This window comes from Lacerta agilis, chromosome 14 (assembly GCF_009819535.1).
Source record: "Lacerta agilis isolate rLacAgi1 chromosome 14, rLacAgi1.pri, whole genome shotgun sequence".
Classification (NCBI taxonomy): domain Eukaryota; kingdom Metazoa; phylum Chordata; class Lepidosauria; order Squamata; family Lacertidae; genus Lacerta; species Lacerta agilis.
Window position 1 is genome coordinate 25,080,460 of NC_046325.1, and position 13,389 is coordinate 25,093,848.

General features: G+C 45.6%; 1 protein-coding gene across 3 annotated transcripts in view; it reads right to left on the reverse strand.

Annotated features, from left to right (window-relative positions):
- Positions 1-563: 563 nt before the first annotated feature.
- The window catches only part of TRIM28 (tripartite motif containing 28), a 31,570-nt gene continuing 18,744 nt past the window's right edge, over positions 564-13,389 (reverse strand). The window contains exons 7-18 of one of the 3 annotated variants that reach the window (XM_033169730.1): positions 13,098-13,244; positions 11,197-11,311; positions 9,881-10,011; positions 9,419-9,556; positions 9,126-9,156; positions 8,716-8,758; positions 7,502-7,730; positions 6,050-6,357; positions 5,123-5,243; positions 3,904-3,978; positions 2,976-3,110; positions 564-1,858 (exon numbers count right to left, since the gene is read on the reverse strand). In XM_033169730.1, coding sequence (XP_033025621.1) covers positions 1,631-1,858; positions 2,976-3,110; positions 3,904-3,978; positions 5,123-5,243; positions 6,050-6,357; positions 7,502-7,730; positions 8,716-8,758; positions 9,126-9,156; positions 9,419-9,556; positions 9,881-10,011; positions 11,197-11,311; positions 13,098-13,244 — 1,701 coding nt within the window. In that variant the 3' untranslated portion in view covers positions 564-1,630. The remainder of the gene's footprint in view (positions 1,859-2,975; positions 3,111-3,903; positions 3,979-5,122; positions 5,244-6,049; positions 6,358-7,501; positions 7,731-8,715; positions 8,759-9,125; positions 9,157-9,418; positions 9,557-9,880; positions 10,012-11,196; positions 11,312-13,097; positions 13,245-13,389) is intronic. The other 2 variants (XM_033169728.1, XM_033169729.1) reach the window with 2 other exon arrangements.

Below are 13,389 nucleotides of genomic sequence, written 5' to 3' on the forward strand. Positions count from 1 at the left end.
GTTGTATCCCAGGTTTCTGCTCATTTGTTTGGTACTCTACATTTGGAACTGGGGGCTTTCACTATAATCACAGAAGCAGCCATCCATTTTTTTCATCTGGAATAAACTGGCTTATTTTTTTGCTACAGTTAAGAATAGCGCTTTTAGTGCATGCAAGTGAATTGCCTGTTTTGTTCGTTTTGTGTCCTCCCCACTTTTAGAAAACTTGTCTTGGGACAGCAGGGAGGGTTTGAGACAGGCAGCACAGCTTTCAGACTGGATTATGCCCAGTGGAGGCCAACTAATTAGGGCTAGTGAGACACTGCCTCACCAAATTCAGGCTGCCACCGCCGCCACCAGCAGTCCAGGGGGTGGCACAACCTTTCAGATCCCATCTCAGCCTAAGTGTTACCCCTGTTGAACTGAAAAGGAAGGATGGGGACAACACCAGAGTATGCCTTTGTGAATTCTACCAACTGGGCAGAGATTATAAAATCCACTGTATTATAACCCCACCATGATGCAGAAAATCGAAAATCAAACTCTTTCCCCACCACCACCACCAAATTGACAAGACACACCAGTTGCAAACATCTTTTATTTTTCTCGAACATGAAAGAAGCAAAGTCTAAAATATACATAAGCAAAAAAAAAAAAAGCACAATTTAATGAGAATGGCTCTTGGGATAGTGAGGATAAACTACTGGGACAGAAAGCTTTTGAAGATACGTACAGCCAAAAAGTACGGCTACACGGAGAGGACAACTGGATTTAAAAACCTACAACTACCTTGACTTATGAAAACAGACATCTCTCCTCTTCAACAAACTGAACAGAAAAAGCAAGGACCCCTATTTGGACACAGGAATAAAAAAATATATAATCAAATCACCACCACCTCAGAAAACAGCTGTCATGAAGGCCCAACAACAGTTGCTTCTTTTAGATGTCCAGGCTGATTTTCACTAGGACCGCATATAAATTGAGAAAAAACACCATGTTCAAAAATGCATAGACTTAAAAAGCAGACAAGGAAGAGGAGAGTCTGCGCCCTCAACTCTCACTGCAGTTGGGGGCCTACTGGGCACCCCACAAGGGCAGCCAAGTATCTTATAAGGGGCAGAGATTTTCTGTTAGAAGATCCAACTTGTTTCTGGGCCACAACAACCTCCCTCCCCTGGTGTGTGGAGGTGGGGTGCGAGTTGGAGAATTAAAAAATAAAAAGGGAACTACAACTTTGTTCCCACTTGGAGCAAGAAAGGAATACAAGAGGAGAGCAAGTTATAGGGTTCTGGATTGCCCCAAATCAATTTCCATTTCATTTCATTTCATTCCAATACAAAAACAAAAACACAAAGTGTATCTGTCAGAACAAGGGCATAAAATTTTCCAAGCAAAAAAAAAGAGAGAAAGAGAGAGAACAGGTCAGACTATTTATAACCATTATCTAAGCAGTCGAGTTCTACAATAACTCTCAAAAAAAAAGGCAGAGAGGTGCAGAAGGGAACAAAGGGCTGCCCAAGAAAGACCAGAAGAGTGGAGGGCAGAGACAAAATGAAGGCAGCTTCAAGAGGGTGCCTCCCCCCCCCAACATTTCCCCTCCTCCATGGAATGCTGGTCCATCTGATAGGAACAGCTTCTTCACTTCTTTTTAGGTGGCCATTCCCTCGTCCTCACCGCTCCCATCAGGCTTAGAAGAGGTGGCCACACCGAGGTCAGTGGCTGGGGAGCCACGGAAAGGAAGAGTGCCACTTTCCTGCGACTCATCCACATTGATGGGGTCGCGGAGCGCAGAGAACTTCCGGTCGCCAAAGGCAGAGCTCAGCTTGGCCTCAAAGAAGCGCTGCAGCCCAATGATGGACTGGACATCCTCCTTGTCCTGATGAGACAAAAAGAAAACAACAACCCAGAGTGTGGGGAAAGCAAGCGAGCACTCAAAAGTGAGACATCAGGGATATTTATTGCCCACTTGACACACTAGCTGGGGGATGCAGCAGGCAAGAGTGCTCACTATCCTCCAAGTACAAGCCACGTTGAGAGAATCCACCCAGGATTACATACAGCCATGCTGTTGCCTAAACTATTCGGTGTTAGGCTGCTGACAGATTTAGATGCCCATTCAATGTTGTCAGCCAACAGGCTCTATTCAACCTGTGAACACAAGCACACATGGCCCTCTGTGTGTGTGCAGAAGAAATAGTGTTCAACTTACGTTAAGGACAGAAAGGAGCTAGCCCATTTAGAACTCGTCCTATTCTAATCACTGCACTTAGTTTTAACTAATGTTAATAACACATTATTAAATTGGTGTCACCAGTAACCCGATACCTCATAGTGAAGAGCAGGTAAGAAACCTAAAAAAATATTCTATCTATGTTAAATAAGGGATACTAATGAACCTGTAAAACAGGTTTTTTATATTAACCAAAACATTTGCAGGAAGTGTTAACACTAAGTAGAGAACTGCAACGGTAAATCCCTTGTCTTTATTATACTCAGTAAATATCAGCGATTCCCAAACATTCAACACCCCACCCCAACCACCTGAAAATTGCTGAGGGTCTTGGCAGACCCCCTTAATTGTTTTTTTTTTCTGCCTGTTATTACAATTGGAATTCTATGGAGCTGTTACAGCAATATAACAAATAAAAAAGCAGTAAAAATATAACTGAGTATCAATACAAATATTTGGATGTGATGGATGTGCCAAAGGAAATATATAAATTGTTAAAAGGAAAGGGGGGGAATCAAGAGAGAGATAAAACTTACTTAGAAACATTAAAACAGTAATTAATATCATTGGTAAGCAAAAAACAACAACCCCGATTCAAACACAGCACATCTAGACATTCTACATATCTAGGTAGCAGGTTGGTTGGTTGATGTTGCAGCTTGGTTGGTTGATGTTGCAGCTGTTTCCACGCCCCGCCCCCGGGCCACCATTCTAGCCCCCTTCTAGTCGTCTTTCTGCCCTTTTGAGCCAGAGGAAGCCTTACCTCTGTCAGCTTATTAAACTGTCTGAACATCTTCCAGACATCATCTGCAAACTCATCAGGAGAGCCATAGGGTGGCGAGAGCTTCCGCTGCAGCTTGGCTCTGATCAAGGTCAAGTCAATGGTGTTCTGCCCCTCCTGGAGTACACATGGAGACAGGGATAAAAACCAAGCAGTCTTGAAGAGGTGCTTCCAGCTCCTCTCAATCTATCACAGGCACATGGTTTTGGACGTCCACAAGACATCCATCCGGCAAGCTTGCAATGCAAATAGTGGCATTTTGGGAAGAGTGCTCCTGCTGTTATGTGAATGGCTACCTAAGAGCAGGTGGGAATTCCTCTGCCCCATCCTCTTTCAAAGGGATCCTCCAAACACTCCCAAGATAATGCAATATTGTGTTTTCCCTGCCTGAATTGGGAAGCAATACAGCCACAGCATTTGTAGGCCTTTTAAACCATGCAAGTAACCCCCTTTTGGGGTTTTTTAACTGGTTCTCTCTTCCAGCCTGCAAAGAGAATGGAAATAGGCTAATTGGGAGGAGCAAGTCAATTAAGAGCAGGGGTTGCCAACATGGTGCCCTCTAGTTGTTCTGAACTATAACTCCCATCATCCCTTATCATTAGCCATACTGGCTGGAGATGATGGGAATTGCAGGCCACAGCTTCCAGAGGCCACATTAGCTCCTCCTGTATTACAAAATACCCTTCTCCATGGAAGGAAAGGGGTGGGTGAGGGGAGGATCAGAGCTGAAAAAGAACAGGACACCAATTGCATTTAAATCCACAAACCACTCCAATACTTTGGAGTGGGAGGACAAAAGGTGAAGGGATAATACTTGCCATAAATGTGTTAACATTTTACAACTAAATGAAGCACCGTTGAGGTGATTAGATATTCAACATTCCCCTTACATCACATATGACAGACTCACTATGGTATTGGAGAGTCGGTGGAGAGGCCTGCATGGTTCATAACACAGTAACTCAAGGAGAACCTGCTCACATCTCTGTGGGAGACAAAAAAAGGAGAAGGTGGTTAGTGGCAAAAGCAGTTAAGGTGACTAAGCTGCAAATCAGAAGCCTGCAAGATACATGGATGTGTAAGTTTATTGTCAAGTCCTCTCCATTATCATTTCAGTGTTTTGTGACATCCAGGAATCAGCTGGTTAAATCAGGTCCATACTGGAAGACTAGTACTGCTTTGCCCGCCCTTTCTCCTAGGGTTTTTAAGCTAACACAGATGGCAGAATCATACCTCTATGCAGCTCACTGTAGCCCTAGCCCTGGCAGGGTCCAGGACCAGCTGACCTCAACCTGATGTTTCAGATCGTATTTCTATAATCGCCCCTGAATATTGGGTCATCCAGGCTGACAGGAGCTGCTGCGGAAAGGTGCCATATTGAGGATTATTCATATGGCCCCCTTGGGGCACCCGGGTGAAAAATTGGGGGGCACACCATGAGGCTAGGGGGCCACAGAGGGAAATGAGAAGTGAAGATTTTTTTTTTTAAAATCCTGATTGGCTGGCTATTTGCTTGGCCAATCACAACTGGGTAAGAGGGTGGGCCCGTTTTGACCGGTAGAGCCTGTGATCCAGAACCCCCAGGTCAGGCAAGTGCAATGTTGGGGTGGCAATGGGTAGGACTGGGAACGAGCCACAATTACTTGTTGCTGCTGACAGTCCTGGGCCCGGTGGCAACCTGGGCCTGACACTGCAAGGTGCAGGGTGCAATCCACTCCAGCACCCAGCCAACCAGGGCCGCCTGGTGCTGCTGACTTGTATCGAGTAAATAACTAAGTGTCTACTCAGAAGAAAGCCGCACTGAGTTCAGTGGGCCTTACTCCCAGGTAAGGAGGGGTTTAACTCAGGGTTAGCCAAGGCGACGCCCTCCAGATGATGCTGAACTCCAGTCTCAGCCAGCAAAACCAATGGTCAGGGACAATGGGACGACATCCTACCCCATTCCTGGGATTGGATGCTGTTATAATCATATGTGCTGAGTTGCTTCTCTTTGCTCCAGACCTTGTCTCCTTTAAATGTCAGGTCAACCCCAAATGAAGCATTCAGCTCTCCAAAGCCCCATGTCAGCTCTGCCCACAGCATCAGCCAGAGCAAGCTGTTTTTCTTCTCAAGACAGGGCAGATTAGTACCTGCTGGTCAGCAGCTGACAGTATCTTCACCTCCCCATCTATGGAGACTGGAGTCAAGTCGGTCCCATCCTCTTCAATGGCTCTCGCTGGCTGCTCACACAACAGACACTTCCATTCCTGGCTGCAGGGGCAAAGTGAGAGAGAGGTTTGTTGACTATTATTCCAAGGTTGGCCACTGCTACATTGCAGCCAGGGAGAAATCCTGACAACTTGTGTTTGGAATTTTTTATTTTGTGATTTCGTTTCCATTGTTGCTGTTTTTAAGATGGCTTAGAAGGTTCCATTCCCCATCCCCAACTGTTTTTGTTTTTTAATCCTGAAAGGGTGCTAGGTATTTATTTCCATTTGGCTGGTCACTGCAGACCCATTACCTTTAGATTGGAGCAGTTAAAGAGATCAGAGCTGCCTACAGGCTTCACCCTTTAGTTTCTACAAGTGTCTCTGTGCAGAGATTTAAGGTTCCATTCCATCATCCAGATAGTCCTCATGCACCACACGTTTGCAAAGATTAGCTGTGGGTGGCTTAGGAAGAAATCTACTATTCAAACACCTTCTATAATTGTGGTGGGGAACCTGTGGCCCTCCAGCACCCATCAGCATTGGTAACGCTTAGGAATGTTCCCAGATACACTAAGTCTGCATTAACTGCAGATCATATAACACAGTGAAAGGAAAATTCATTTTGATGATTTCCAAGGGGGGGCAGCATCTATTTCCATGCCTTCTAAGCACTCAAGTGTTTTGCTGAAGGACTTCCCTTCTGCAGCGCTACAAGAATAGAAATATTGGGCACAGTTATCTTCATAAGACTTTCTGCTTGTGCCACTACCACCATTCCTGACTTACAAGCCCTGTCTTCTCCTCCAGAGCCAATGGGAGGAACACCAAGATGCACAAGACGACATTCAGGAATAGGGAAGCCCATACCTGGGGATTTCCTGGAGAGCAGGCAGGTGACAATCCAGGTGGTAGCACTTCTTGCAGCCATCACACATGACTACAGCACCAGCTTTCAGGCAGACTCTGCAGGAAGCAGCTTCGTCCCCGTTGGCAGTGCCATCATGGCTGTGAACAGACTGCATTTCCATAGCAGAGCTGGTGCTGCCACTGGGGGAGATGAGCCGGGGCGCTGAGGAGCCTTCTGGAAGCAAAGCATCCTGGGGCAGCACCACTGGCTTAGTGTCTTTAGTGTCAGCAGAAGCTGGATGGTCAATAGCTGCCTCCATCTGCTCCTCCTAGAGGAAGGAGAACAGAGAGGGAGTCAGGACAGAAGCACAACGAGAAAAATGCCCAGGGAAAGCAGTGCAAAGTATAAAGAGCACCCCTCATTGTTAGGGCACAGGGTGAAATAAATCTGCTCCTACAAACCAGCTGGGATGAATTTAGTGGTGCAGATTATGCAATAGTCTCATGTTTGATCCTCACCACTTCCGCATATACATTTGTTGTGTTTTTAGAAATATTTTTGAACAGCTTAGTATCTAAAAATGTATAACTGACACAATGGAAAAAAATGAAAACTGATTATATTTTTTTTTAAAGTGATTTTATTAAATGCAGGAGACATCCGAGAGATCATATCCACATTATCAATATTGGGCTAGACCAGGCATAGGCAAACTCGGCCCTCCAGATGTTTTGGGACTACAACTCCCATCATCCCTAGCTAACAGCACCAGTGGTCAGGGATGATGGGAATTGTAGTCTCAAAACATCTGGAGGGCATAGTATGCCTATGTCTGGGCTAGACCAACACCTCACAGGAATTTACTCCCTTCACTAAAATTGGGGGGAGCACACAATTTTCTTCCACTCAAGAAGCACACCGGTTTTTCCTTGAACAGCTCCTAGAACCATGGACGGGTACCCACCTTGCAGCTGCCAGGGACAGCTCAGTTAAACCTGTCCCCCTATTATCCAGCCTCCCCGCTGCCTAGTTGACAAAGGGTCAGATGACTGTGCTATTTCCTGGACACTGATGCTACTCTAGGAGCTCCCTACGTCTTTCAGCTTTAACGTAGACTGAAGATGCCCAAGTAGATTTCCTTGTCATACTAGCTGGAGGGTGAGGATGAATACAGATCAGTCAATCTGCAGCAGGCATCCCTGCTTCACTGGTGAAGTTCATCCAGGCACACTTCAACCCCTTGGGCACTGCAGCAGCATGCTCTGGCCCACACTTTCAGCAGTGGTGGGCTGGACGGACTTAATTTTGCTTGACTGTGTGCAAAACATGGAACTCCCTATGGTCTGAACAGGAGGCGGTGGTGGTGGTTTTTAAAAGGGGCGGTATTCACAGGTGAGTGAATCGCCACATGCAGCTAGCAATACTCACCACCCCACCCAGATCTATGCTAACACTAAAGGGGCAACGCTGACCTTCACTGCTGCCGGCAGCCCTGCTAAATGGGCGGCCGCAGCTGCCGCAGCTGCAGCTTGCTGCACCCCACGTTCGATCACAATGAGATTGAAGTCTTCAGTGGAAGAGCCAGGAAACACCTTGAAGACAGGTGGCTGGTTGTCCGATGTCAGGTCCACATCCAGCCGCTCCAGACTGACACGGGGCACCTTGCGCACGGTGCCACTCTCTCCATCTTGGCCGCGGGACCTGAAGCATAGTAGGAAACCCATGTTAGGAACTGCAGGCCTGGCCTTGATGTATAGACAGCAAAGTCTAGGGAATTTAAGGTCCTAGGCCCTCTTGCCTTAGATTTAAAGTTGAAAAGTGTGTATGTTAAACCTCAGAAATTACAAAGGTCTAGCTGAAGTCTGCAATACCTGGTGGGAAAAGAAAGTCTTCCACTGATACCACCCTATCAACACACCTATTCAATGAGACTCCTGCAAGACTACAGCCCCATTCAGCTGTTGTAGTGCTATCTAGGATGGAACTGGTTTTATATGCTTAATGAGTAGACAGCAGCCTTCTATCTAGTCCAGTTCAAGGCAAAATGCAGTTCCTAATGATCAGACCTGAGCTCCCAGAACATGGCAACTCTAAAGCATTCCATCTGCTTGGAAATTTGATTGGAATGTGTCACATGGATGGACAAAATAAAATTCTCGTTTGCACCAATAATTCCAGTCCAGCAACACAAACAGTTTTTTAATACCTATTACCTATTCCAGGCAAGGATGCTTGCTGGTTCAGTTTTAGTTCCACAAGAAAAGGTTATTCAGATCTTACTCTGAAAAACTCCTATGGTTACACTTTCACGCAGGAATAATTCTTGTTCCAGGCATTTTGCGACTGGAGGGTGGGGGGTGGAAAGTTACCCAGCAACTGCATGATACTGCCCTTCAATAACCATCTCATACATTTACTGCCAAGAGGTAGTAAATAGAATCTCTCTATATTTTAGATAAGTTACCACTCCACTTTTTCAAAGTAGCCTACAAATCTACAAATCCATGGCCAATATCTTTTTCCTTTGGAAGAGGCAGGTTCTTAGCACTCAACAATGCACCAGATCCTGAAATGGCATACATGTGTGGGAATAGAGATGATGGGGTGGTTTGGAAGTCAACTACTGCAGAATGGGGCCCAAATGCACCAGGAAAACATGGCAACACATAAAAAAGAATGCACTTACCTCTTCATTCCAGAAACATTGGCTTCACCAGAGTATGATCCTTCTGTTGTAGTGAGGGGAAACAAGTGTCAAAAGACAGTCACCCCAAATTGGATCCCATCAACCTTTCTTGCCCCAAATGGAGAACAAATCTGTCATGATCCATGGGACTGTCCCATGCCTAATTCCACCCCTCACCCCCACTCTGATGCTCCTTCTAAATCTTAGAAGTGAAGGACTCCTTAACGCAGAGATGAGAAACCTGTGGATCTCCAGAAGCTGTTAAAACCACAACCTCCATTATCCCACAAAACAGAACAAAGCTCGTGGAGGTTGCAAAATCTGGATGGCCATAGGTTCCTCAGCCTGCCCTTAAAGCTTTTACCTGCCCTCCCACTGAACACCCCTTCAGCTCCATTCATGCTGCTTACCTACGCCAAAGCCGTCACCCATGTCCATTGGCTGCAAAAGAACAGAGCAAAAAGTCAAGGGAGAGACCCAACACAAGCCTTAAGTTGCTTCCTCGCCACTTTCCGTCAAGATGCATTACTTGTTACAGGTCCTGTGCAAGACAGTGGCCCTCGACTGCAGGCTTACAACTGAAAGGCACACCTTGGGGGAAATCAGCACCCACCAAGACACATTCCATCTGCTGTAAGCAGTGCCAGGAAAGGCACCCTCCTCCATTCTAGAGACCCTTTCTTCCTCATCCTTCCCTGCTCACCTGTCCAGCAGAAGAGGCACTAGCATCATTGATATAGCAGTCGGGGATTGCCTGCCGCTGGCTGTTGGAAGGCAGCACAGGCTGAAGCAGAGCTCCCTTATTCAATATGCTTGTCTGCAGAGACATCTGCTGGACACCCTACATGGAAAGGTGGACCAGGAAGCCTGTTACTGCACGTTAAGCCAATGGATATGGAGCATTTCATGGACCATCGACCACTATGGGGGCCCCGGCAGGCTAGCCCAAGGCATGCAGCAACGTACTATCTACTTGTAGAAGGGACGGCACGACTGATGACGCATGATGTGTTGTTACTGTGACAGCTTCATGCATAAAATGCACCTCCCCGCCACAGAAACAGGCACTCCCAGGATGCATGTGGACCAACCAGTCAAGGGTTGCTGGATCTACAAAGACAGGCAATCATGGGGAGACAGAACTGGTGCAAAGGAGAGCCGGTACCTGAGAAGGAGGAACAGAGCCCTGCCTGACCGCCACTCCTCCAGATGCAGCAGAGGTAGCATTGGCCCGCTGTTGGGGAGTCTGGGCATTAGGGGCTGCCAGCAAGCCACTCCGCTCCGAGACTATCTGACCTAGGGGAGGGATGGTGGGGTAGAAAAGGAAGGTTATGTCTCTCAAGGGCTGGCATTTGTTACACTTGTCTCCATGCAAGAATGTAAAAATTGTCACAATGAGGCAGGGCCGGAACAGTGATGCAGGTAAGCAAAGCATCCAGGCACAGAGGCCGGACAGCTGGCACGTAACAGCTCAAGAGAGCCACATCCAGATGCTGTTATCCCTGGGCAGGTTGGTAGGCAGCACTGTACATTAGGTCACATAAACCTTACCACCTATTGATTGCCAAAGAGGCACTTAAGAATTTTCTGTTCCCTGTCTCTCTGACAGACACAAGACACATTTCATTAATAGATTTTTATCTTGAAAATACAGATATCTGCAAGATGGGTCTGTGTTTGGGATTGTACTGTGCTTTGTATTGTTTCCCCACCTTCCTTTGTGGCCTTCTTGCACATCACCTAGCATCACTATTGTACCATCAGTGTGCATGAAGTCTATGGAGTAACTAAAGAGAAGGACAGACAACAGAAGCAAGTTCTTCTAAGTTCAGGAAGTCCCAGTTCGGAGAAGCAATGCACTAAAAGGGTGCTGACTGAATACCCCAAGAGTTTGGGGTTTCAGAAATCTGGTTCCCTGGAAGCAGGAAAAAAATTAACCGGTGTGTTACTTTCTGTTCCAATCAAGTCACCCCCTTGAAATGGGAAAGAAGTTTAGTATTTATTTTAGTTACTTGGTGGCATTGATGGTATACCGTTTACCATAAATAAAATCCAAGACTCTGTTTCGAAATGTAAAATAGAGATCTAAAATTATTTCAAACACAAGTTGTTATCATAGATTTCACCGAATGCTTAGGACAACAGGACCCCATGCTAATGCCTCCATCCCTTCTCTTAAAAGCATGAGTTCCCTGAATGGGAAGCAATGTTCTTTAAAAATGGTAACAAATAAATCCAGTTTTTCATGTTCTTAATTGCTTTTACAGGCTAAAGTTTTGGAATGTTATACTGCAGGGTAATAAACATGGCTCGCTCCAATGTTCTGAGCTACAACTGCTAGGAGCAACTCGGGGGGGGGGGGCACCACGTTGAAACAGCTCTGCTGTGCTTTATTGATTTCGGGGGGGGGGGGTGTATGTCTGAAAAGGTGGGCTACGATCTTATGAATAAATGAAATAATTCCAGTGGTCAGTTTCTCACCAAATGTCTCTGCGCTCTTGGTCCAAGCATTTAAGTCCCACTGGAATTTCATGTCTCCATGGGGCTCCACGGGATCAACGATCATTTTGAGAGCCCTGTGCAGCTGGAAGTAAATCTGAAGCGGGAGGGGGTGGGGAGTGTGTGTGAGAGAGAAAGAGAGAAGAAAGCTTAATTGTACCAAAGGGAAACCATTAAAAGCTCATTCACTACCATCAATATAGTACAGTCTAGCTGGTCAGTCACAACCCTTCTGCACTGCCTCTGGGTGCCCAGAATGGATACCCAAATGGTGTGGCAAGGAGGGCAGAGATTTTAATGCAAACCACAGAGAACCATGGCAGGTTTGTTAAGGAATGCAGTTAATGGGTCAATTCCATTAGTGAAGAAAGAGCTCCTTGTGAAAAGACTTCCTTATCAGTGTTACTGGGCAGCTTAGGTACCTAACTTTATGTATAAAAGGGCTCAAATTACAGTGTGGGTTGTGTTGTACACAGCTCGCAGACGTAACATATAGAATAAGGAGAACATACATTTAAAGAAGATTGGGAAATAACTGTACAGCTGAAAATACTGGCAGCATTAAGATAAATTAAACAGGGTAAACAAGATTTGATGGATGCAGTAATGGAATACTGAACGGTATGGTTTTTTGTAAAATATGCAGGGATTTATGATATGCAAAATGAACCATGGAAAGAGAAGAAGGGAAGTCATTGATATCTTAAGGATGCAGTACGAGTATTTTAAATTGTAAAACAGAAAACTTAATAAAATTTTATACAAATTACAGTGTGGGTTGTGGATCATGATCAGGAAGGAGTGAATCGCTGTGTAATTGTGGAGTTATCTGAACATTTTGGGAAGAGGTCATCTGAGAAGATGTGGAGAACTGCCAGACTTATAGGCAGTAACACCAACAAGATTTCCAGTGCTAAGGTGTGTGTAGCCTACTACTTCTGTGGAAGGAAAACCCATGTTAATGAACAATGTGCAGTCTAAATTCAATTCACACTTAACTAGACACAGCTGATTGTGTGGGATAGCCACCTTCATATAACCAACCAGCTTGAATTTAGTTAATGCATTAAAGGCGTTAAGATCAATAAGAGTGGACTGTCCTGCCTGGCTTAGCTCACTTCCCCTCACCTTGGAAGGAAGGGTTTTGTGCCTTTATTCTACCATTCCTGGTTGCTCCAGGCCCAAACCACGTGGCTTTCTTACAAAGCAATCTTTCCACTATGTAACCTAAGCTTCAACTGTTGGATGGAAAAGCACATGAATCTGACCTTTGAAGCGTTTGTAATTACAGTCATACCTTGGTTTTCGAATTTAATCCGTTCCGGGCGCAGCTTACTATTGGCTGCAGGAGCGTTCTGCAGCCAATTGGAAGCCACACCAGATGTTCAGCTTTTGAAAACCATTCAAAAACCACAACAATCACTTCCGGTTTTCGATTGTTCGGGAGCAGAAACATTCGAGTTCAAAGGCGTTCGGCTTCCAAGGTTACACTGTATACCATTTTAAACTACAAAATGTATCGTCCTTTACTATACTAAGGGAATTGGGGAACTTTGGAAGTAACTTAGAAGGGGCTATTTTAAAGCTCTAACAGGCTGTATCCCATGCTTTTACTTTGCTGCATCTTTTGAGATTTTAAATCTCTGCTGGGATTCTCTCACCAAAGAGTACTTGTCCCAAACGTGGATCTAGACACCCAGGGAATTCTGCTGTTGTTGTTTTTAAATACATCTTTTCCTTTAACCAAAATGCATAAACCAATAGGTGGGATTAACCTCAAACATTAAGCAAATATCAAACATTTGAGAAGTGCCAAGTAACAGCTTGAGAGTTCTCAACAAGTCCTGCATGGGCGTCTGGGAAAGGAGCACCACAGCTCTCACCAGCTTCTTCGAAAGCAGCAAGGCAGTGTTGTTGTCGCTTTCCAGGGCCCAATTGGCAAAGCGTAGGATATGCTCCTGGTGGCGCTGGAGCTTTGTCATGGCCCAGTGTTGTCTCTCCAGTTTCTCCTGCTGCCCTTCGGTAACTTTCTGTAAAGGGGAAGGGGAAAAGGGAACACTTGATTCATTATCATCATAGCCACTACTACTTTTATCTAGTCTTACTATACCCGATACTGGCAGTGACATAGTCAAAGTTAAGCTTTGGCTGCCACATGCGAGGAAACTGTGGCCA